The sequence below is a fragment of the Herpailurus yagouaroundi genome, unplaced genomic scaffold (genome assembly GCF_014898765.1).
Source record: "Herpailurus yagouaroundi ecotype Mexico unplaced genomic scaffold, PumYag 530, whole genome shotgun sequence".
Lineage (NCBI taxonomy): Eukaryota > Metazoa > Chordata > Mammalia > Carnivora > Felidae > Herpailurus > Herpailurus yagouaroundi.
In genome coordinates, this window is record NW_024412747.1 from 4,238,336 (window position 1) to 4,263,759 (window position 25,424).

The 25,424-nt window shown below is 39.7% G+C and overlaps 1 protein-coding gene across 6 annotated transcripts in view; it reads right to left on the reverse strand.

Moving 5' to 3' along the window:
* Positions 1-25,424, reverse strand: part of TBCE (tubulin folding cofactor E) — a 92,726-nt gene that overhangs the window by 48,021 nt on the left and 19,281 nt on the right. For 5 of the 6 annotated variants that reach the window (XM_040464879.1, XM_040464880.1, XM_040464883.1 and 2 more), the window contains one exon: positions 21,678-21,811. In XM_040464879.1, the coding sequence (XP_040320813.1) occupies positions 21,678-21,777 (100 nt within the window). In that variant the 5' untranslated portion in view covers positions 21,778-21,811. Of the gene's footprint in view, positions 1-21,677; positions 21,812-25,424 lie in introns of those variants that run through there. The other variant, XM_040464884.1, reaches the window with a different exon arrangement.

The following is a 25,424-nucleotide window of genomic DNA, read 5'->3' on the forward strand; positions in this document are numbered from 1 at the left end:
CAAACATTGTATGGTTCTACTTAAATAGTGACTATTCTAGATACCTTATGTAATTATAAAACTTAAAAATGGCTAAGATGGTAAATTTTATGTATATTTTACCACAATTAAATATTTCAACAGGTTAAAACAGGGGGAAGGAGGAGATGGGATAGGTGGAGCACAGAAGATTTTTAAGGCCATGAACCTACTCTGTATGGTATGTGTCATTATGAATTTTTCCAAACCAATAGAACATACAATATCAAGATTGAACTTCAATGGACTTTGAGTAATAATGATGTATCAAGACAGGTTAACCAATTGCAACCAATGCACACTCTGGTGGGAGACACTGATAACTGGGTGGGGTGGGGGGTGGGGGGTGGGGGTGGGACAGGAGGAAATCTCCCTACCTGCTATTCAGTTTTGCTGTGAGCTTAAAACTACTCTAAAAAATAAAGTCCAGGGGCGCCTGTGTGGCTCAGTTGCTTGAGTGTCTGACTCCTGATTTCATCTCCGGTTAGTGAGATCAAGCCCCATGTCAGGCTCGGTGCTGATAGTGGAGAAAGAAAATAAAGTCTATTCAAAAATAGGTTAAAATGGAAAGATTCGTTACATATATTTTACAACAATCAAACGTTTTTAATAAAGGGGCACCTGGGTGGGTCAGTTGGTTAAGCGCCCGACTTTGGCTCAGGTTGCAATCTCACAGTTTGTGAGTTCGAGGCTCACATCGGGCTCCGAGCTTACAGTGCGGAGTCTGCTTCGGATTCTCTGTCTCTGCCTCTCTCCCTCCCCCTCCCCCCCAGCACACGCAAGCTCTCTCTCCCTCGCAAAATAAATAAACATAAAAAAAATGTTTTAACAAAAAACGGTCAAGGGGCACCTGGGTAGCTCAGTCAGTTAAGCGCCTGACTTTGGCTCAAGTCATGACCTCCTGGTCTATGAGTCCTAGCCCCACGTTGGGCTCTGCGCTGATGGCTCAGAGCCTGGAGCCTGCTTCAGATTCTGTGTCTCCCTCTCTCTCTGCCCCTCCCCCGTTCATGCTCTGTCTCTCTCTGTCTCACAAATAAAACGTTAAAAAAAATTTTTTTTTAATTAAAAAAATATATTTTGAACAGAATGATAAAAATACTACACATTGAAATCTGGGGATTGTATCTATAAGTGGCATTTTGAGAGAAACTTATGGACTGAAATGTATAGGTTAGATAGAAGATCGAAAATAATCATCTATCTCAAATGCTGAGGGGAGAAAAATGAGCAAATTAAACCTACAGAAAAGTAGAAGGCAAGAAATAATAAAGAGGAAAAACAAATAGGATAGCAAAATAACCAATAACCAACAGTTTCTTACTGTAAAACATCTCCAAGATTTCTAACAGGGATAGATGTGAAAACCAGCAGCCATTATATAAAGGAATAAATCTTGGAATAAAAGAAAGTACAGGTGATATGGAAGCATAGATAAGAAGACAGATAATAGGGCCGGTGGGTAGGAAAGACACGCAGAAAGAAGTACTAACAGGAGGCAAACCTTGAAGGGAAAATATGCGAGCCCAAGGCAGAGTGGAGAGTTCAGGACCTATTTAGGGAACCTCAAAAAAAAAAAAAAAAAAAAATCAAGCTACAGCTGGAGGTGGGGCCCAGGGGTGGGGGCAACGGTCATAGCAGGAGAAAAAGACTAGCAGGGGTGAAGAGAGGCTCAGCCCCAAGGTAAAACCTTCATACAACACGGTAAAGAGCTTCAACTTTATCCTGCTTCTCCTGAGAACCCCTATTTAAGCAGCATGGAGAGACAGGATCTCTATTTTAAAGATAAGAAACTGAAGCTGTGGGGAAATACGTCACTGGCTAAAGGGAAACGTTCTTCCTCTAATCTCACAGCACTTCTGAAGGCAGATGTGTGGGTTTTCCTCACCACACAATTCTCCAATTCTTGGCAGACAAACTGGGTGTCCTACAATTTAACTCAAAGCTGACACTAACTGCCTGGATCAGCGCGGACCCCTTGGATGAAGGGCTCAGTCCCCTAATAATGACCCCACTTCAGACACCCGTCCTAAGTCCCAGGTTGTCGCCCGGACTTCTCAGCAACCAGTTATAAAATCAGGGGTTTCCACATCCGTTACTCGCGTCTGACAATTTGCGAGAACTGCTCACAGAACTCCAGGAAACCATTACGTTTACCGGTTTATTATACAAGATAAAACAGACAACAGATGAACAGCTACATGAAGAGGTACACAGGGCGAGATCCAGAAGGGTCTTGAGTGCAGGTGTCTATCCCTACAGTTTGAGGTACACCACCCTCTCACCAGACTAGAAACCGTCCAAACCCCCCAGTTTAGGGATGTTCACGGAGACTCCATCATGTGGGCATGATTGACTATTCATCTCCAGCCCCCCTTCCCTCCCCAGAGGATGGAGGTGAGGGATGCGGGGGTGGGGGGTGGGGGGGTGGTGGTGAAAGTTCCAAGCTTCTAATTAAGGTGTCTTTCTGGCAACCAGCCCTCACCCCGTAGCTACTTAGGGGACCCCAGTCACCAGTCATTCATTATCATACAAAAAGACGCTCATCACTCTGGAGATTCCTTCTTTAGAAGCTCTTGGTGTTGGGAACAGGGGTGGAAGACCAAATGTTAGAACTTGTGAAATTTTACTAAAACGTAGTCAGGAGGTTTCACAGGGGGAGCACTCACGCTCTACCATCATTGGTAATCAACTGCAGACAGGAAGAGCGGAACCAGACTACATGGACTTGACCTTGCACCCAGATCCTCCTCTATTATTCCAGTCAGAAGAAGAGACATTTTCTTTATCCCCTGGGCAACAGCTCAGACAATGAGTAGCCACCATACTTCACACTCTCAGTTTCCTCCAATGGACTTAGTTTATTATTATTTTTTTAATGTTTATTTACTTTTGAGAGACAGAGAGACAGAGTGTCAGCTAGGGAGGGGCAGATAGAGAGGGAGATATAGAATCTGAAGCAGGCTCTAGGCTTCAAGCTGTCAGCACAGAGCCCGACGTGGGGCTTGAACTCACAAACTGAGATTATGACCTGAGCTGAAGTCAGATGCTGAACCAACTGAGCCACCCAGGTACCCCCAGTGGACTTAGTTTATAACAGACTTCCCAACTTACTCCTTTCCTCCTTAAAAAAAAGCATGCCTCTCCTTTATTCCCTTGGGCTTGCCCATGGATTTTGCCACAGCTTATTTGTTCTGGACTACAATTCTCTTTTATTCCTAAGTAAGCCCATCTTTTTCCTTTTTTAAACAGACATGTTTTTGTTTAAAGTGATCGCTATAGCCAACATGGGGCTCGAACTCACAACCTTCAGACCAAGAGTTGCATGCCATACCAACTGAGCCAGCCAGGCAGGGGGCTTATTTTATTCCTAAATAAGCCCATCTCTTGCTGGTAAAATAACAGGCAGTTTTTATTTTTAAGTTTAACAAAAGATGCTCCTAGCATCCCCTACCACACAGGAAATTACATGGGTTTGGGGGAGGAGTTTTATGTCAGGAACCAGAGGCAGAGACCAAATATATTTTTCTTATTATGTCACACTTGCCAAAATAACACAGCAAAAAAGGGCCAGACACAATTCTTTTGTGTCTTAACCCACTTTTTGTCAAACAAAGCCCTTCACAGAAGAAATAAATACAACAAATGTTATTCATCATAAAAGTTGTCAGAATGAATGGAGCTGGTGGACATCACTAGGAAGGATGCACCACACAAGGCAAGGAACAAGTCGCTTCTCAAGCTAACACAGGTGGAAAGCGCAAGGCCCTCATGCAACTGTGATCAGCTGTAAGTCTGGTGAAGCATACCTACTGTTTGCCAAGTTCTTATCCAGTCCGTTAACGACAGACTAGCAAGTACAGAAATCAGTACAGATGGGAAAACGGACCTAAGTGGCAGCTGGACAGGACCACGGCATCAGTCAGTCCCAACATTGTAAGATCCAGGCTTCTGCCTTCTACATGCCATGGGTGAGAAGGCCCTATTAGCTTCAGTCTACCAAATTCAAATGTGCAAAAGACTGAAGCAGATGCTAGAATATAGGTTTATTAGTTTACAATGATAAACAAAACTGTTATACACACCAAATATTCTGGCCAGCATGAGCAGTTCATTCTCTTCCTGGACATCAAGACACATGAAAAACCAACTGCAATCAGAGCCTTCACTAAAATCACAAGAATTAAAAATAATGACTCCAATGAACCAGCAATCATATTGCTGGTTCTACCCACACAAAAGTTAATGCCCAGATATTTACAGCAGCTTTGCTCATAATTGCCATAACTTGGAAGCATGGACAAACTGTGCTATCTCCAGACAATGCAGTGTTATTTAGCATTAAAAAGAAATGAGCAATCAAGCCATGGAAAGACATGGAGGACATCTAAATGCATGTTACTAAGTGAAAAAAAAGGCAATCTGAAAAGGCTTCATACTGTACCATTCCAACTATAGGACTTTCCAGAAAAGGCAAAACTATGGAGGCAGGAAAAATTATCAGTGTTTAGGGAGGAGGAAGAGATGAATAGGCAGAGCACAGGGAATTTTGAGCCAGTGAAACTACTCTATGTGATATTATAATGGTGGATGCAGGCCATTGTGCATTTGTCAAAACACATAAAATGTACAACACCCAGAGTGAGCTCTAATGTAAATAATAGACTTTGGGTGATAATGAGAAATACAGAGAATCTTCCAGCTCCATTAAGCAATACTGCTAATCTGATTTATTCAGTGTCAATCTTTACAAAATTACTCGCAGAGAGGGCAGGTGTTTAGGGCCTCCTACCATTGACAATGGCTTATAGCTGAAACAAACTCAGTTTCAATACTTTGGGAGCTGGACTCATACAACTATAAGATTAGTCTAAAATGCCTCACGTTCTTTGAAATTGTGAAGTAGGTTGTTTTTAGCACCACCCTAGGCAGTCTTGCTCCAGGAATATGCCAATGCCACTGGGAAGTAGTCTTTTGCTTTTGTAATCTGTAACTTGAGAATATCTAAAAAACATATGCAGTTCACTTACAATTGAAAAAAAAAAATGGAGGGGCCCAAGATGGCATAACAGCATGGAAGTTTTTTTGTCTCTCGTCCCTGAAATGCAGCCAGATCAATACCAAACCATCTTGCACACCTAGAAAACTGATCTGAGGATTAACACAACAATCTGCACAACCTGAACCACAGAACTTAGCAGGTACATGGCATGGAGAGGTGAACTGGGGGAGAGGGAAGCCATGGAAGGAAGGGAGCTGTTTTTGCTTCTGGAGAGAGGACAGAGACGGGGGGAGAGTATGGGAAAAGCACCCCCCCACCCCCGAAAGCAGCTAGAGAGAAAGAGGAAGAGTGGAAACAGCTGCAAGGGACTGAACAAAAAAGGGAGAAAGGAGAAAGAAGAGTGTTTAAATTCCATTAAGACTATAAATAGGGAGTGCAGAGTCTGAAACTTCGCAGCTTGATACCTGGTGGTGCTCTGGTGGGAAGGACGAATCCACAGGAGCAGAGCGTGAGGTTTCAGGGGTCCTTCAACCACATGGGGAGAGGCGGTTCCCCTGCAGGGAGGACATTTGGTACAAGCTGTGTGGCCTCCCCACCGGCAGAGGTCCCAATAGGCCCCAGAGATCAACCACATTCGCTGGTGTTGGAACAAGGACATCAGGGGTGAAGCCTGGCACCAGATGTGTGTTGTGATTTACCATAATCTCTGAAACACTGAGGCTACACAATCGTGCGAACTTTTTCTGGCGCAGGCGGGCACCCAGCCACTGTTCCATGAGACCCTTCCCCAGAGGGTCTGAGCAGGTCAAGGCCACAGTCCCTCAGAAAGTGAGGGGAGGGGAAACATAGCCCCATCTGAGACAAAATTCAGGAGGGAGGTGCTGTCTGGCAGCCTGACGGCTTGGTCATAGACAATGCACAAGCAGGGAGAGGATGGAAGCTGGAGACAATGGAGGGGCACTTGATTGCCGGTCATGGAGAGCACAGAGTTCTGATACTAGAGCCTGGCTAGCTGGGTGACGCCATTTTCACCCCTCGGGTGCATGCACATACACGCCTACTCACGCCACAACGATACACCCCAGTAAATTAAGCAGCACCATCTAGTGGAGAATGGAGCCATTACACCAAGCCTTGGCCAACTGCGCCAATCGCGCTCTACAGAACATCAGTCTCTCCGCCTGCTTAGTTTACAGACTATAAAGTACTTCATAGTTTGACTTCTAGGGGAAACTGCATGTAATTTCAATCGTATTTCATTCTGTTTGCTGGTCCATCTGTTCAATTATTTTTTCTTTTCTTATTCTTCAATACAGAAAGAAAAAATTTAAGTTTTATTTTTTGTTTTTATAAAAATGATTCTTAAATTTTTACTTTTTTGTAAATTTTTAAAATTCTATTTTACATTCAGTTTATTTTATTTTATTCTTTTTTTCAAATTTTCAAATGTTTTCCTTTTTTCTTTTCTTTCCCTTCCCTTTTTGTCTAATCTATCAAGCTTCTTTCAACAACCAGACCAAAACACACCTAGGATCTAGCATCCTTTGATTTTTTGTGTGTTTTTAATTTTTTAATTTTTGTTTATTTTTTTACTTTTTTCCTTTTCTTTCTTCAAAACGAAGAAACAAAGGAATCCACCCCAAAAGAAAAAACAGGAAGAAATGACAGCCAGGGACTTAATCAACAGATAAAACAGATATAAGCAAGATGTCTGAACCAGAATTTAAAATCACAATGATAATACTGGCTGGGGTTGAAAATAGATTAGAATCACTTTCTGCGGTGATAAAAGAAATAAAAGCTAGTCAGGATGAAATAAAAAATGCTATAACTGAGCTGCAATCTCAAATGGATGCCACAGAAGCAAGGATGGATGAAACAGAGCAGCCGCCAATCAGTGATATAGAGGACAAATTTATGGAGAATAATGTAGCGGAAAAAAGGAGGGAGACCAAGGCAAAAGAGCACGATATAAAAATTAGAGAATTCAGTGACTTATTAAAAAGGAATAACATCTGAATCATAGGGGTCCCAGAAGATGGAGAGAGAGAAAAAGGGGTAGAAGGTTTACATGAGCAAATCATAGTGGAAAAATTTCCTAACCTGGGGAAAGACACAGACATCAAAATCCAGGAAGCACAGGGGACTCCCATTAGATCCAACAAAAACCGACCATCAACAAGGCATGTCATACTCAAATTCACAAAATACTCAGGCAAGGAAGAATCATGAAAGCAGCAAGGGGAAAAAAGTCCTTTACTTAAAAGGGAAGACAGATCATGTTCACAGCAGACCTATCCACAGAAACTTGGCAGGCCAGAAAGCAGTGGCAGGATATATTCAATGTGCTGAACCAGAAAAACATGCAGCCAAGAATTCTTTATCCAGCAAGGCTGTCATTCAAAATAGGAGGAGAAATAAAAAGTTTCTCAAACAAAAACTAAAGGAGTTTGTGACCACTAAACCAGCCCTGCAAGAAATTTTAAGGGGGACTCTCTGTGGTGAGAAAAGACAAACAACAAACAGACCAAAAGCAACAAAGACTTGAAAGGACCAGAGAATACCACCAGAAACTCCAACTCTATAGGCAACATAATGGCAATTAATTCATATCTTTCAGTACTCACTCTAAACATCAATAGACTAAACGCTCCAATCAAAAGACATAGGGTAACATAACGGATAAGAAAACAAGATCCAACTATATGCTGTTTACAAGAGACCCATTTTAGACCTAAAGACACCTTCAGATTGAAAGTAAGGAGGATATGGAGAACCATCTACCATGCTAATGGTTGCCAAAAGAAAGCCAGAGTAGCCATACTTATAACACACAATCTAGATTTTAAATTTTTTAATGTTTATTTTTGAGACAGAGAGAGACAGGGCATGAACAGGGGAGGGTCAGAGAAAGGGAGACAAAGAATCTGAAACAGGCTCCAGGCTCTGAGCTGTCAGCACAGAGCCCAACGTGGGGCTCGAACTCACAAGCTGTGAGATCATGACCTGAGCCAAAGTCGGATTCTCAACCGACTGAGCCACCCAGGCGCCCCACACAATCTAGATTTTAAAATAAAGACTGTAACAAGAGATGAAGAAGGTCATTAGATCATAATTAAAGGGTGTTCCACCAAGAAGATCTAACAATTTATAAACATTTATGCTCCCAACGTGGAGGACACCCAAATATACAAGTCAATTAATCACAAGCATAAACAAACTCGTTGATAATACCATAATAGTAGGGGACTTCAACACCTCACTTACAACAATGGAGAGATCATCTAAACAGAAAATCAACAAGGAAACAATAGCTTTAAATGACAGATGGACTTAACAAATATATTCAGAACATTTCATCCTAAAGCAGAATACACATTCTTCTTGAGTGGACATGGAATATTCTCCAGAAGACATCACATACTGGGACACAAATCAGCCCTTAACAAGTACAAAAAGATCGAGATCGTAATGTGCATATTTTGAGACCATAAGGCTATAAAATTGAAATAAGCCACAAGAAAAAATTTGGAAAGATAAAGAATAGTTGGAGACTGAATAACATCCTACTAAAGAATGAATGGGCTAACAAAAAAGTTAAAGAGGAAATTTAAAAAGTACATGGAAGTAGGGGCGCCTGGGTGGCTCAGTTGGTTGAGCGTCCAACTTCGGCTCAGGTCATGATCTCACAGTTCATGGGTTCAAGCCCCACAATGGGCTGTGTGATGACAGCTTGCCTGAAGCCTGCTTCGGATTCTGTGTCTCTCTCTCTCCCTGCCCTCCCCTGCTCATGTTCTCTCACAAAATTAAATAAACATTAAAAAAAAAAAAAAAAGTACATGGAAGTCAATGAAAACAATAACACCACAGCCCAAAACCTCTGGGTCATAATAGGGAAGTATATAGCAATCCAGGTCTTCCTAAAGAAGGAAGAAAGATCTCAAATACACAATCTAACCTTACACCTTAAAGAGCTGGAAAAAGAACAGCAAATAAAACCCCAAACCAGCAGAAGATAGGAAATAACAAAGATTAGAGCAGAAATCACTGCTATCGAAACCAAAACAACAGTAAAACAGATCAATGAAACCAGGAGCTAGTTCTTTGAAAGAATTAACAAAACTGATAAACCCCTAGCCAGTTTTATCAAAAAGAAAAAGAAAAGGACCCAAATAAATAAAACCAAGAATCAAAGAGGAGAGATCACAACCAACACAAAAATACAAACAATAATAAGAGAATATTATGAGCAATTATACACCAATAAAATGGGCAATCTGGAAGAAATGGACAAATTCCTAGAAACATATAAGCTACCAAAACTGAAACAGGAAGAAATAGAAAACCTGAACAGATCCATATCCAGTAAAGAAATTGAATTACTAGTAAAAAATCTCCCCAAAAACAAGAGTCCAGGGCTGGATGGCTTTCCAGGGGAATTCTACCAGACATTTAAAGAAGAGTTAACACCTATTCTTTTCAAGTTGTTCCAAAAAATAGAAATGGAAGGAAAACTTCCAAACTCATTCTACAAGGCCAGAATTACCTTGATTCCAAAACCAGAGACCTCACTAAAAAGGAGAACTATAGACCAATTTCTCTGATGAACATGGATGCAAAAATCCTCAACAAGATAGTAGCCAACCGGATCCAACAATACATTAAAAGAATTATTCACCACAACCAAGTGGGATTTATACCTGGGATACAGGGCTGATTCAATATCCACAAAACAATCAATGCAACACATCACGTTAATAAAAGAAAGGACAAGAACCACATGACCCTCTCAATAGATTCAGAGAAAGCATTTGACAAAATACAGCATCCTTTCTTGATAAAAACCCTCAATAAAGTAGGTATAGAAAGATCATATCTCAAGATCATAAAAGCCATATATGAAAGACTCACCACTAATATCACCCTCAATGGGGAAAACAGAGCTTTCTCCCTAAGGTCAGGAACACTACATGGATGTCCACTCTCACCACTGTTATTCAACATAGTATTGAAGTCTTAGCCTCAGCAATCAGGCAACACAAAGGAATAAAAGGCGTCCAAATCAGCCATGAGTAGGTCAAACTTTCACTCTTCGCAGATGACATGATACGCTATATGGAAAACCCAAAAGATTCCAGCAAAAAACAGCTAGAACTGTTCCATGAATTCAGCAAAGTCGCAGGATATCAAATCAATGCACAGAAATCAGTTGCATTCTTATACACCAATAATGAAGCAACAGAAAGAGAAATCAAGGAATCAATCCCATTTACAATTGTGTCAAAAACCATAAAATATCTAGGAATACACCTAACCAGTGATGTGAAAAATCTATACACTGAAAATTATAGAAAGCTTATGAAAAAAATTGAAGAAGACACACACACAAAAACAGGAAAAATATTCCATGACCCTGGATTGGAAGAATATTGTTAAAATGTTGATACTACCCAAAGCAATCTTCATATTCAATGCAATCCCTATCAAAAAAACACCAGCATTCTTCACAGAACTAGAAAAAACAATCCTAAAATTTGTACGGAACCAGAAAAGACCCCAAATAGCCAAAGCAATCCTGAAAAAGAAATCCAAAGCTGGAGGCATCACAATCCCAGACTTTAAGATGTATTACAAAGCTGTAATCATCATGACAGTATGGTGCCGGCACAAAAACACTCAGATCAATGGAACAGAATAGAGAACCCAGAAATGGACCCACAAACATAAGGCCAACTAATCTTTGACAAAGCAAGAAAGAATAACCAATGGAACAAAGACAGTCTCTTTAGCAAATGGTGCTGGGAAAACTGGTCAGCAACATGCACAAGATGAACCTGGACCACTTTCTTACATTATACACAAAAATAAACTCAAAATGGATGAAAGACCTAAATATAAGACAGGAAGCCATCAAAATCCTAGAAGAGAAAGGAGGCAAAACCCCCTTTGATCTTGGCCACAGCACCTTCTTACTCAACACGTTTCTGGAGGCAAGGGCAACAAAAGCAAAAATGAACTAGAGGGACCTCATCAAAATAAAAAGCTTCTGCACAGTCAAGGAAACAATCAGCAAAACTAAAAGGCAACCAATGGAATGGAAGAAGATATTTGCAAATGACATATCAGATAAAGGGTTAGTATCCAAAACCTATAAAGAACTCAACACCCAAAAAACAATCCAGTGAAGAAATGGGCAAAAGACATGAATAGACAATTCTCCAAAGAAGACATCCAGATGGCTAACAGACACATGGAAAAATGCTCAACATCACTCATCATCAGGGAAATACAAACCAAAACAACAATGTGATACCACCTCACACCTGTCAGAATGGCTAAAATCAACAACTCAGGCAACAACAGATGTTGGCAAGGATGCAGAGAAACAGGATCTCTTTTGTACTCCTGGTGGGAGTACACACACACACACAAAGTAGTATTACTAGACAATCAAAAAGAATGAAATCCTGCCATTTGCAACTACATGAATGGAACTAGAGGGCATCATGCTAAGTGAAAATTAGAGAAAAACAAATATCATAGGACTTCACTCGTGTGATTTAAGATACAAAACAGATGAACATAAGGGAACGGAAGCAAAAATAATATAAAAACAGGGAGGGGACAAAACATAAGAGCCTCTTAAATATAGAGAAATGAGTGTTGCTGAAGGGGTGATAGGAGGGAGAACGGACTAAATGGGTAAGGGGCATTAAGAAAGACACTTGTTTGGTGGCACCTGGGTGGCTCAGTCGGTTAAGTGTCCGACTTCAGCCCAGGTCATGATCTCACAGTTCGTGAGTTCGAGCCCCGCATCAGGCTCTGTGCTGACAGCTTGGAGCCTGGAGGCTGCTTCAAATTCTGTGTCTCCCTCTCTCTCTGCCCCTCCCCAGCTCCTTCTCGCACTGTCTTTGTCAAAAATAAACAAACTTAAAAAAATTTTTAAAAAGAAACACACTTGCTAGGATGAGTACTGGGTGTTATACATAGGGGATGATTCACTGGAATCTACTTCTGAAATCATTGTTGCACTATATGCTAACTAACTTGGATGTAAATTTTAAAAATTAATTAATTTTTTAAAATCAGGGAAAAGAAAACTAGGTACTGGAAGATCAAAAGGCACTAACCAAGAAGGGCAGGGGAAGTGGGGAATAAACATTTAAAAAGCAGAGAATCATTGAAAAAATAGCAATGTAGTACAAAACATTGCTCTGAGCTTCCTTGCAGCAAGAAAAAGGTGCAGTTCTCTTGTCCAGTAGTAGAAACATCCGTTCATTAGAAGAAAACCATTTTCCCCTGTCCCTAGGCTAACTGTAAATTGTCACAGCGGTACTTGTATAAGGAGCATCAAATAAGATAATGACGGTCACGCCCCACTTGGTAACAGCTTTATAACATTTTCACTGGTGTTGCACAAGTGGTTATTTCTTAATTCAAGCTTCAGGATAGAAAGCTTAGTTTTGTAAAGGCAGTTACAGAAAAGCATACAGGTTTATTTCGCTTTCTGAGGATCTCATTTTCCACCTGTGTATTAGTGCATCCAAAGGAATAAAAACGGAACCGTTCCAAAGTGTGGCATCAGAATCATCTAGGGACCATGTTAAAAATGAGTCCTGGGCACCTAGGTGGCTCAGTCTTTAAGCATCTGACTTTGGCTCAGGGCATGATCTCACGGCTGGTGGGCTCGAGCCCTGCTCCCAGTAAGCTCCGCTTCTCTGTCTCTCTGTCTCTCTACCCGCCCCCCCCCCCCCCCGGGGGTGGGGTTTTTTTTCGGCCCCCGGCTTATTGGGGCCCCCCCTCTCCCTCTTTAAAAAAAAAAAAAAAAAAAAAAGTGTCCTAAGCCCTAACTCCAACCTACTTAATTAGAATCTCTGAAAGCAGAATCTGAGAATTTGTATTTTCAACAAGTTCCCTAGGCACACTGCATTAGACTTCCCTTTCTCAACAGAGGTGATCTCAGCTAGGTTTCTAATTACAGTGAAAGGACAGCAACTCCAAACTGAAGTCACTTAAACTGAGGAGAAGGTATTCTGTATTGCCAATCCAAATACAAGGCACATGGTTGATAAGCATAATGGTTTAATGTATTAAAGACCATACTTTATGGCTCTAAGGGCCATACATAAATTACAGGTTTTTATATTCATTACATCAGTTTCCTGACAGAGGACAATGAGTCCTCTAACTCTAACAAAAATCAATATTCTATGATGATTTTCCTATACATGGAAATAAAGTGTTCTGGGAAAGGAATACTTTTTCTTTCTAAATCACAACAATAACAGCAAAAACAATAATCTTTAACATTGAAAAAGTTCTTACTTCCTGTCAGGCACAGTTCTAAATGTTTTATATATATATTATATAATTATATATATAATTACATAATTATAATTGTGGGCTATAGAAATACCACTAACTTTCAGGAGCAAGAATTCTCTCTCAGGAAGCAACCCCACAGCTGTCCAAAGCCTCAACCAAGTATATGACCGAGTACCAAATTGTTTGTATCTATAAATATGGAAAAGATGACCGGGGGCCTAAAATACTTGAAATTATAAATTACTGAATGCCTATTGCTCCTATAATAAAATTATAAACCCTGCTTATAATTTTAAGCAGGGCCACATCCCAGTAATAAATAAGCTATAAAAAGCACCCTGAAATAATTAAATGCATTACCTATTTAAATTACACTATTCACAATTTTTCATCTGAATAGTATTACGTGTCTGAGACCACAAATTGGTTTTAACGTAATGTGTGAATGTTCTTCTAGACAACAGTTATGTCAGATACTTTAGCCATTTCTTCCATCAACTCCCAGAACATGAAAACATATCCTGTCATCACCACATTTAAACACACATACGCCTATCTATAGTCCAAGTATGGAAAGAGCCCAAATGTCCATCGACAGCTGAATGGATACAGAAGATGTGGATATATATATATATATATGCAATGGAATATTACTCGGCAATCAAAAGAACAAAATCTTGCCATTTGCAACTAGGTGGATGGAACTAGAGTGCGTATTATGCTACGTGAAATTGGCCAATCAGAGAAAAACAAGTATCATATGATTTCACTTGTGGAATTTAAGATACAAAACAGATGAACATAAGGGAAGGGAAGCAAAAATAATATAAAAACAGGGAGGGAGACAAAACATAAGAGACTCTTAAATAAGAACTGAGGGCTGCTGGAGGAGTTGTGGGAGGGAGGGACAGGCTAAATTGGCAAGGGGAATTAAGGAAGACACTTGTTGGGATGAGCACTAGGTGTTATATCTAGGGGGTGAATCACTGGATTCTACTCCTGAAATCATTATTGTACTGTATGTAACATGGATATAAAAAAGCAAAAAGCAAAAAACCGGGCTCCTGTGTGGCTCAGTCGGTTAAGCGTCTGACTTGGACTCAGGTCATGATCTCATGGTACGTGGGTTCGAGCCCTGCGTCAGGCTCTGTGCTGACAGCTCAGAGCCTAGAGCCTGCTTCGGATTCTGTGTCTCCCTCTCTCTGCCCCTCCCCTGCTCACACGCATGCATGAGCGCTCTCTCAAAAGTAAAAACAAAAACAAAAACAAAAACAAAAAACCATAAAATAAAATAAAAAAATAAAGTGCTTAAGCAAAAAATGAAAAGAAATGAAGTAAATAAGGTAAAAATATCAGCAACGTTAAATTGACATCACAAGTGTATACAGGTGTTCCTTATACTATTCTCTGTGGGATGTTTGAAACTTTTATAAAAAGTAATAAAAAATACACAGATCCTCCTTAAATCTATTCTACTTTTAGGAATTAACTCAACGTAGCAGCTCTGTCAACTAAAAATGGCCTAGAAACGACAACCGACCCAATAGCAATGAGCACTGCAGTAACTCAGGTTGTGGCCTACAAATGTTATTTCCTATTTAAAAAAAAAAAAAAAAAAATCAGGCCCTTGGAGAAATGGCTGATTGTGACATGGGACCAAAAATATGTAAGACGAACACCCTGCACATCTGATAGCTTCCTTATCATATCAGGAAGGAAGCTATCAGAAACCACTGGGTCACATCAAAAGTACTCAGGAGTCAATCTGAAGGGGTTCCTTCGGGCCAAATATGGGACACTTCGAGCATCAATAAGGAGGACAGCAATGGACTAAAACATATCAAATATGTTTAAACCCATGATTTTATAAAGATTTTTAAAATCTTTCATAGGTCTTCTAAGTGAATCAATTCATTATGAAGACTAATAAATAAGAGGAAAAAATCAAACATTTATCCTGCCTTTCAATCATCCAATTACTTTGTAAAGCAAGTAATTGACACAGGGACATTCTCCACAATATAAGTTGCCCAGCTATTTCATTGATCAAAGGAATGATAAAGAAAATTATTAGAATTTCACCTTTTGACAATCCCCAAATGACCACTATAAACAACGGTCATCAAGAAATAACATCACAGGAGCACCTGGCTGGCTCAGTTGGTTGAACATCCAACTTTGGCTCAGGTCATGATCTCATGGTTCATGGGTTCAAGCCCTGTATTGGACTCTGTGCTGACAGCTCAGAGCCTGGAGCCTGCTTTGGATTCTGTGTCTCCCTCTCTCTCTCTGCCCCTCCCGCACTCATGCTCTGTCTCTGTCTCTCAAAAATGAACAGACGTTGAAAAAAATTTTTTAATTTAATAAAAAATTTAAAAAAAAAGTAACAGGGGCGCCTGAGTGGCTCTGTCGGTTAAGCGTCCGACTTCAGCTCAGGTCATGATCTCATGGTTCGTGGGTTCGAGCCCCATGTCGGGCTCTGGGTTGATAGCTCAGAGCCTGGAGCCGACTTAGGATTCAGTGTCTCCCTCTATCTGCCCCTCCGCTGCTTGCACTTTGTCTCAAAAATAAATAAATGTTAAAAAAAAAAAAAAAAAAAAAGAACGAACATCACAAAGAGATACAAGCAGACGTTATATGCCTGACTGAAGTACACAACACTTACAGAGTATTTGTAAAAAAATAGAGAGAGAGATACCAAACCTGAATTTAATAAAGCCTATATAACTACCAATTTATAGGCAACAAAGACAGAAAAACATGTTAATGATATCATGTGGATGTAATCAGAAGAACCCAGAACATGGGAAATTTTAGAAGACAAACACAGTATTTTCAACAAATAAATTGCAAGGAAGAATAAAAGGAACAGAGGATCAATCTAGGAAATCCCATATCCAACCAACAGGAGTGCCAGAAAGAAAAGGCAAGTAAAATGGAAGGGTAACAACTATCAAAGTTAATCTTAGAAGAAAACATAACTGAAGAGGTACATGTGACCTCAATCAAATAGGCTTGTTTAAGAAAACACCTACAACAGTGGAAAAAAACACCTACAGCTGGACACTCCTGCTTTTCATCATGAGCCTTTAAGCACTAGGTGTTAACAGGTTCATGTATTATTTTAATAAATTTTTTTAAAAAGTAGCAACAAGGCTTCAATAATGGCCCAAAGATTAATTAGCACTATTTACCCAATGACACTATAAGAAAATCTTGTTATATAGTATTTTAATAACAACACCATCTAAGATGTAAACAAAAATCTCCCTTGTTCATCATGGAAAATTACAATAGTCCTCTAAAACGCAAGGGAAAAAAAAGTCTGCTAGAACTCTTCCAATGAGCCACAGAGATGTGCAGGGTAGAATCAGCCCCTTGGAGAGTTCAGGCCAGAAGCTGGAATCTGGGGGACCAGAAATTGGTATGCAGGTTTTGGTAAAAAGATGTGAGGAGTAGAGAAAAATACTAAAAAGCCCAAAAGCTGACTTCTAACTTTTCTAACTCAGCTGTGAGTCGCTGTTCCCTGATGAATTCGGATTTCTGTTTCAGTAGGTGGCAATGCATCTCAATCCCTACTTAGGATCAATAAACTGAGTGAGGAATACAAAATGCCTCCATAAGAACTTAGAAGAAATACATTTCTGCTTTTTTGTTTAAAGTTAACATTGTTACTTTGGGATAAATTGAACCCGAAATACTGTAGGGCTATTTAATTTAGTCACTGCATATAGGTAGGCAGTAATGCCAGATTTCAGTTACGATAAAACATAAAACAATAACTAAGGGCAAAGAACCATGAAGACAACTGCCCAGGAGGAAATAAAAATACAATGTACATCAGGATTGATGTAAGCAACTCCAAGTATATGGATATGAGAATATCCAGTAATAATTTTTAAGCACACAGATGTATGTTAATCAAAGATCTACTTACAGTATTTCATTAATTAAATCAGTTACATTATCACTTTAAATCACATGATATGAATTAATTTAGAAAAAGTGCTTCCTCACTCCCGTTATTTCATGAAACTATTTTAATCAGACTCTTCAAACGCAGTTCTAACATTAGTGTTTACCTATCATCACTAGGGACACTTTTTTTTATTAAAAAAAAATTTTTTTAACGTTTATTTATTTTTGAGAGAGAGAGAGACAGAGAGAGACAGAGCATAAACGGGGGAAGACATAGAATCTTCTAGGGACACTTTTAAAATACCTCACACAGGGGCACCTGGGTGGCTCAGTCGGTGAAGCGTCCAACTTCGGCTCAGGTCGTGATCTCACCTTTTGTGAGTTCGAGCCCCGTGTTGGGCTCTGTGCTGACGGCTCAGAGCCTAGAGCCTGCTTCGGATTCTGTGTCCCTCTCCCCCTACCCAACTCACACTTTGTCTCTCAAAAAATATATAAACATTGAAAAGACAACTTTTTTAAATAAAATACCTCACACAATAAGCTAGGATATATCAGTTTCCTACTGCTACTATACAACTACACAAATTTATTATCTTACAGTTTTGGAGGTCCGAAGCCTGATGAGAGTCTCACTGGACTAAAGTCAAGGTGCTGCAAAGCTGTCTTCCCCTCTGGAGGCTCTAGAGGAAAAGCTGCTACCTTGCCTTTTCCAGCTTCTAGAGGCTGCACTCGTTCTTAAGCTTCCTGCCTCCCTTCCATCTTCAAAACCCACAATGGCCGGCTGAAACTTTCTCACATCACAACAAGTGCCGGCACTGCCTTCTTCTTCCACTTCTACTTCCAAGGATCCTTGGGATTACACTGAGCCCACGTGACAATCTCCCTATCTTAAAGTCAGCTGATTAGCAACCTTAATTCCACCTGCTACCCCAATTCTCCCTTGCCATGAAACTGAATAATGCTCCCAGGTCCTGAGATATCCTTGTTTGAGGGGAGGGAGCATTATTCTGCCCACCACGGCACATCATCTTTACTTAAAATAAACGTGTTTTAAAATCTGCATATGATGCTATTTCAGGAAATTACATTTCCATCCCCAAGCCATTTGCAAAACATTAGAACCGCTCTATTTCTTTTTTAAGTACATTTTTAAAATGTTTATCTACAACAATAGTTAACACTATGCACCAGTAACTGATCCAAGTGCTTAAACATCTTAACTCGTTTAGTTATAACACATACTGAAGTAACACCAGGAGTAATTACTACATCTGCATTCGATTTCTCCTATCTTTGTACCAATTCCACCTGATGACTTCTAAATGAAATCTTAGGGGCACCTGGGTGGCTCAGTTGGCTAAGTGTCTGACTCTTGCTTCCGACCCGACTCAGGTCATGATCTCATGGGTCTCATGAATTCGAGCCTCATGTCGGCTCTGTGCTGACAGTGCAGAGTCTGTTTGGGATTCGCTGTCTCCCTCTCTCTCTCTGCCCTGCCCCCATTTGCGTTCTCTCTGTCTTAAAACAAATAAATAAACATTAAAAAAATTATTTTTATTTTTTTAATGTTTATTTATTTTTGAGAGAGAGAGAGACAGAGAGAGACAGAGACAGAGAGAGAGAGAGACCAAGTGTAGTAGGGCAGGGGCAGAGAGAGGGAGACACAGAATCCAAAGCAGGCTCCAGGCTCAGAGCTGTCAGCACAGAGCCCGATGCAGAGCTCGGAACCCACGAGCCGTGAGATCATGACCTGAGCCAAAGTCAGATACTTAACCAACTGAGCCACCCAGGTGCCTCCCCCAACAAATTTGTTAATTAATAAATAAATAAATAAATAAATAAATAAATAAATGCATACATAAAATCCCAAAGTAGCATCTTTGAGGTAAAATAAGAGAATGCGCTCATACAATCAGATAATTAATAGAGTAAATAAAGAATAGCTCCCTCTTTGCACAATTATAATTTCAGGTAAAAAACTGCCTGATAATACATACACGAAGGAAGTGTCAAACTCACAGGCAATTTAATAAATGAAAATATGTACTACTTCATACTCACTAAATTACCATGAAATAGCTTCCATCTGTATTATTAGATTTGGGATGCACTACTCCGAGCTGCCTTTACAAACAGAGCCTTATTCTCATCAGCTGCTGGGAATACTAGCTTCTAGCAATTAGCCCTCAACTATGGTCCCACTTTTAGAACCAAAAAAAAAGTGCCTTGCACAAGCACATACACCCTTCCACATACCAGGATCCAGTGATGGATCATCACAGATGTAAATGCCCAGCCCCTCATCTCAACTAGGAAAATCTCTGAAGGGCCCCCTATCTATCTTCAGCATTGCCCACAGGGTCAGGTGAAACTTTTGTTTAGATGACATCACAGGGGCACCTGGCTGGCTCAGTCAGTGGAGTATGCAACTCTTGATCTTAGGGGTTTTAAGTTCCAGCCCCACATTGGGTGTAGAAATTACTTTAAAAAATAATTTTGAAAAAAAATAAAAACTGCACAGCAAAGGAAACAATCAACCAAACTAAAAGGCAACCTAAGGAATGGAAGAAGATATTTGCAAATGACATATCCGATAAAGGGTTAGTATCTAAAATATATAAAGAACTTATAAAACTCAACATACACAAAAAAACAAATTAATTCGATTAAAAATGGGCAGAAGACATGAATAGACTTTTCTCCAAAGAAGATATACCAATAGCCAATAGACACATGAAAAGATTCTCAATATTACTCATCATCAGGAAAATGCAAATCAAAATTACAATATTATCTGACACCTGTCACAATGGCTAAAATCCAAAACACAAGAAACAGAAAGTGTTGGTAAGGATGTGAAGAAAAAGGAACCCTCGTGCACTCCTGGTGAGAACACAAACCAGTGCAGCCATTGTAGAAAACAGTATGGGGGTTCCTCAAAATATTAAAAATAAAATTACCACCTGATCCAGTAATTGCACGACTAGGTATTTATCCAAAGAATATGAAAACACTAATTCAAAAAGACATATGCACCCCTATATTTATTGCAGCATTATTTATAATAGTCAAATTATGGAAACAGCCAATGTGTCCACCGATTGACGAATGGATAAAGATGTGGCATATATAAAAGGCAAAAATAAAAAAGGAATGAAATCTTGCCATTTGCAACAACATGGATGGAGCTAGAGAATATAATACTAAGCAAAATAAGTCAGAGAAATCATTTCACTCATATGTGGAATTTAAGAAACAAAACAAAAGAATCAAAGGGGGGAAAAAAAGAGACAAACCAAGAAACCAACTCTTAACTATAGAGAACAATCTGATGGTTATCAGAGTGGAGGTAGGGGTGGGGGGTGAATGGGTGAAAGGGGACTAAGAGTACACTTATCTTGATGAACACAGGAAAAATGTAAAGAATTGCTGAATCACTACATTGTACACTTGAAACCAACACAACAATGTATGCTAACTATACTGGAATTAAAATTAAAAAATAAAAATAATAATAAATAAATTTAAAAATAATGGAATGAGGGGTGCCTGGGTGGCTCAGTCAGTTAAGCGTCCGACTTCGGCTCAGGTCATGATCTCACAGTTCATGAGTTTGAGCCCCACATAGGGCTCTGTGCTGACAGCTCAAAGCCTGGAACCTGCTTTGGATTCTGTGTCTCCCTCTCTCTCTGCTCCTCCTCCCTCCCTCTCAAAAACAAATAAACGTTAAAAAAAATTGTTAATAAAAAATAAAAAAAAATACAAGAATGATATTATATAAAAGGAAAAAAAGTTATCACACCAAAAACACTCTGTAAGTATGTATGATGATGAATGTTAACTAGACTTAACTTGGTTATCATTTTGCAATATATACAGATATCAAATCATTGTTTTGTATACCTGAAACTAATATAATGTTATATGTCAATTATATCTTAACAAAAAAGGTAAGGAAAATAATACTATAGAAACATAAATATATTCCAAATAATAAATGAAAGAAGACATCACAAATTGTATTTATATCGATTTAAGCTACTTCAAATACATATACACGTGGATTAATGACAAAAGAAATTTCCAAAAAATTCTTAGTTTTTGAGGGTAGGGTATGAAAATTCAAGATTATGAGTTGTTTTAAGTTTACTCAGAAGATATTTTAACATTCAATTAATATAAAATAGTAACACTAAATAATTAGATAAATGTAAAATGAAATAAAACCATAGATACCACAGGATATTGTTACCCGAACAAAACAATGGTATATAAGAATATAAGAAGCATCTACAAATTGTTTCTTGTTGTTACAAAGCACTATGAGGGGGGGGGGGAGGAGCACTACAAGAAGCCTACAAAGAAACAATCCAGAATAAATAAATACACACACCACACACACACACTTATAATTTACCTGCCACAGGAGGGACAACACCAGAAAAACGCACTGTTGCATGTTCTCCATTAACTTCAACTCGTCGACCAATGACATCTAAGGTCAATGTGTCATTCATGATAATATAGACAGAATCCAAAATATGAGGAGATCTAGGAAGAAAATTACAAAATTGACAAGATCTTAATAAAGTCCTTAAAAATTTGTTTTTTTCATATATTGAGATACTCCTTTTCTTTAATGTTTATTTTTTGAGACACACACACACACACACACACACACACACACACACACACACGAGTGGGGGAGGGGCAGAGAGGGAGACACAGAATCTAAAGCAGGTTCCAGGCTCTGAGCTGTCGGCACAGAGCTCAACACATCACCCAAACTTGTGACCTGTGAGATCCTGACCTGAGCCAAAGTCAGACGCTTAACCCACTGAGCCACCCAGGCGCCCCTTCACTTTAGTGAGACATTCTTGAGGTCAACACTCCTGCAATTTAGTCTTCATATTTTGGTGAAGAGAAGGACCTATAGGTTTATGTGGCATATTCTCATAGTTTCATTTTACTTTACTTTCTAACTATATTTTGATAACAATGTTTATTTTGAGAGAAAGAGAGAGAAGAGAGCGCACACATGAGCAAGGGAGGGGCAGAGAGAGGGAGAGAGAAAATCCCAAGCAGATTCCATGCCATCAGCACAGAGCCTGATGTGGGGCTTGAACCCACAAACCGTGAGATCATCATCATGATCATGAGCTGAAACAGAGTCAGACACTCAACCAACTGAGCCACCCAGGCACCCCAATAATATGTTTTTTAAATGTTGCTCAACTCCAGTTAGCTCACATCACATAACTTGTCTATTCTGTCATCTACTGAAGGGGATAGGAAGGAAAGGAGAATAGAAGAGAGGGGGACAGGGGCACCTGGGTGGCTCAGTCAGTTAAGTGTCAGACTTTTGATTTCGGCTCAGGTCGTGATCTCATAGCCGTGAGATCAGCCCCGTGTAGAGCTCCATGCTGTGCACGGAGCCTGCTTGAGATTATCTTTCTCCCTCTCACTCTGCTCCGACTCCTCCCTAAAATAAAAAATAAATTAAATAAATAAAAAAAAAAACAAAAAAGGAGGGAAAAGTGATAGAGAACAGGACAAGAAAACAGGCAATATGGGCATTGTTATCTCTTGAGGATGGGAGAAAAACACAAATCCATAGATATAGGAAGCAACACATACAATGAACAATAAATAAAAATTAAACTCTAGGGGCACCTGCCTGGCTCAGTTGGTGGAGCATGTAGCACTTGATCTAGGGGTCATGAGTTCAAGCCCCACATTGGACACAGAGCTTACTAAAACAAAACAAACAAAAAACCATGAAACTCGGGGCACCTGGGGGGCTCAGTCGGTTAAGAGCCCAACTTTGGCTCACGTCATGATCTCACGGTTTGTGGGTTCAAGTCCCACATCGGGCTCTGTGCTAACAGTCAGTTCAGAGCCTGGAGCCTGCTTCAGATTCTGTGTCTCCCTCTCTCTCTGTCCCTCCCCCCTCACATTCTGTCTCTCACTCTCAAAAAATGAATAAACATTAAAAAAAAATAAAAACAAACAAACCATTAAAATCGAATAAAAAGACAGAACCATGAAACTAAAGAGAAGGCTCTAAAGGGAGACAGAGTGAAAAGTATCTCCTATCCAGGAATGGTAACTAGATCCACCTCCTACTTCACAGGAAAGCAGAAGACTGAGGAACATGTGAAAAGACACTGTCAGCCAAAATCCAGAGAGTGGGGAACCCTACCATCAAACAAGTTAGTTTCTTCAACAGAAGGAGAACACAAGAAGAAAAAGAAAGACACGGAGAGAGAACAAACAGATTTAAAAACACTGAAGACAACCAATTGCAACATATGGACTTCGTTTGGACCCTAATTTTTTAAAAAAGTGTAAGTAACTTTAAAGTAAAAACTTGTGAGAATATTGAAAATTTGAACACTGACTAGATTTGATATTAAAGAAAAACTGTTTGGGGCACCTGGGTAGCTCAGTCTGTTAAGCGGCCGACTTCGGCTCAGGTCATGATCTCGCGGTCCGTGAGTTCGAGCCCCGCATCGGGCTCTGTGCTGACAGCTCAGAGCCTGGAGCCTGCTTCGGATTCTGTGTCTCCCTCTCTCTCTGATCCTCCCCCGTTCATGCTCTGTCTCTCTCTGTCTCAAAAATAAATAAATGTTAAAAAAAATAAAGAAAGAGGGGCGCCTGGGTGGCGCAGTCGGTTAAGCGTCCGACTTCAGCCAGGTCACGATCTCGCGGTCCGTGAGTTCGAGCCCCGCGTCAGGCTCTGGGCTGATGGCTCAGAGCCTGGAGCCTGTTTCCGATTCTGTGTCTCCCTCTGTCTCTGCCCCTCCCCCGTTCATGCTCTGTCTCTCTCTGTCCCAAAAATAAATAAACGTTGAAAAAAAATAAAAAAAAAAAGAAAGAAAAATAAAGAAAAACTGTTTAAGACTCATTGAAATCCTTATCAAAATACCAATCGTAGTTTCCACAGAACTAGAACAATTCATGCTAAAATCTGTATGGAACCACAAGAGACCCCAAACAGCCAAACCAATCTTGAGAAAGAACAAAGCCGGAGGCATCACAATCCTGGATTTCAAGTTATAGACAAAGCTGTAGTAATCAAAACAATATGGTACTGGCACAAAATTTAGACAAATAAATAGAACAAAATGGAGAGCCCAGAAATAAACCCGCACCAGTATGGTCAATTAATTGATGACAAAAGAGGCAAGACTATCCAATGGAAAAAGACAGTCTCTTCAATAAACAGTGCTGGGAAAAATGGAGAACTACATGCAAGAGAACAAACCTGGATCACTTTCTGACACCATACACAACAGTAAACGTAAAATAGATTAAAGACCTAAATATGAATCCTAAAACCACAAACTCCTAGGAGAAAACATAGGCAATAATTTCTTGGACATCAGCCTTAGCAACATTTTTCTAGATATGTCTCCTGACGTGCGGGAAACAAATGCAAAAATAAACGACTGGCACTACACCAAGATAAAGAGCTTTTGTACAATGAAGGAAACAATCAACAAAACAAAAAGGCAACCTACTGAATAGGAGCAGATATTTGCAAATGATATATCGGATAAGGAATTAATATCCAAAATACATAAAGAATTTATACAATTCAACACCGAAACTACAAATAATCCAATTAAAATGAGAGGAGGACCTGAAGAAATATTTTTTCTAAAGAAGACATGGCCAACAGACACATTGAAAGGATGCTCAACATCACTAATCACCCAGGAAATGCAAATCAAAATCACCATGAGATATAACCTCTATACCTGTTAGAATGGTTAGTGCCAAAAAGACCAGAAATAACAGGTGTTGGTGAGGATGTGGAGGGAAAAAAACAAAAAACAAAAACAAAAACCAAAACTCTTGTGCCCTGTTGGTGGGAATGTAAATTGGTGCAACCACTGTGGAAACCAGTATGGAGGGTCCTCAAAAAATTAAAAATAGAAATACCATATGACGCAGCAATTCCACTACTGGGTATTTACCTAAAGAAAATAAAAACACTGTATCAGTTTGAAAAGATGTATGGGTCCTGTGTTTATTGCAGTATTACTTCCAATAGCCAAGATGTAGAAGCAACTCAAGTGTCCACTGATAGACAAATGGATAAGGAAGAGTGGTGTGTGTGTGTGTGTGTGTGTGTGTGTGTGTGTGTGTGTGTGTGTGT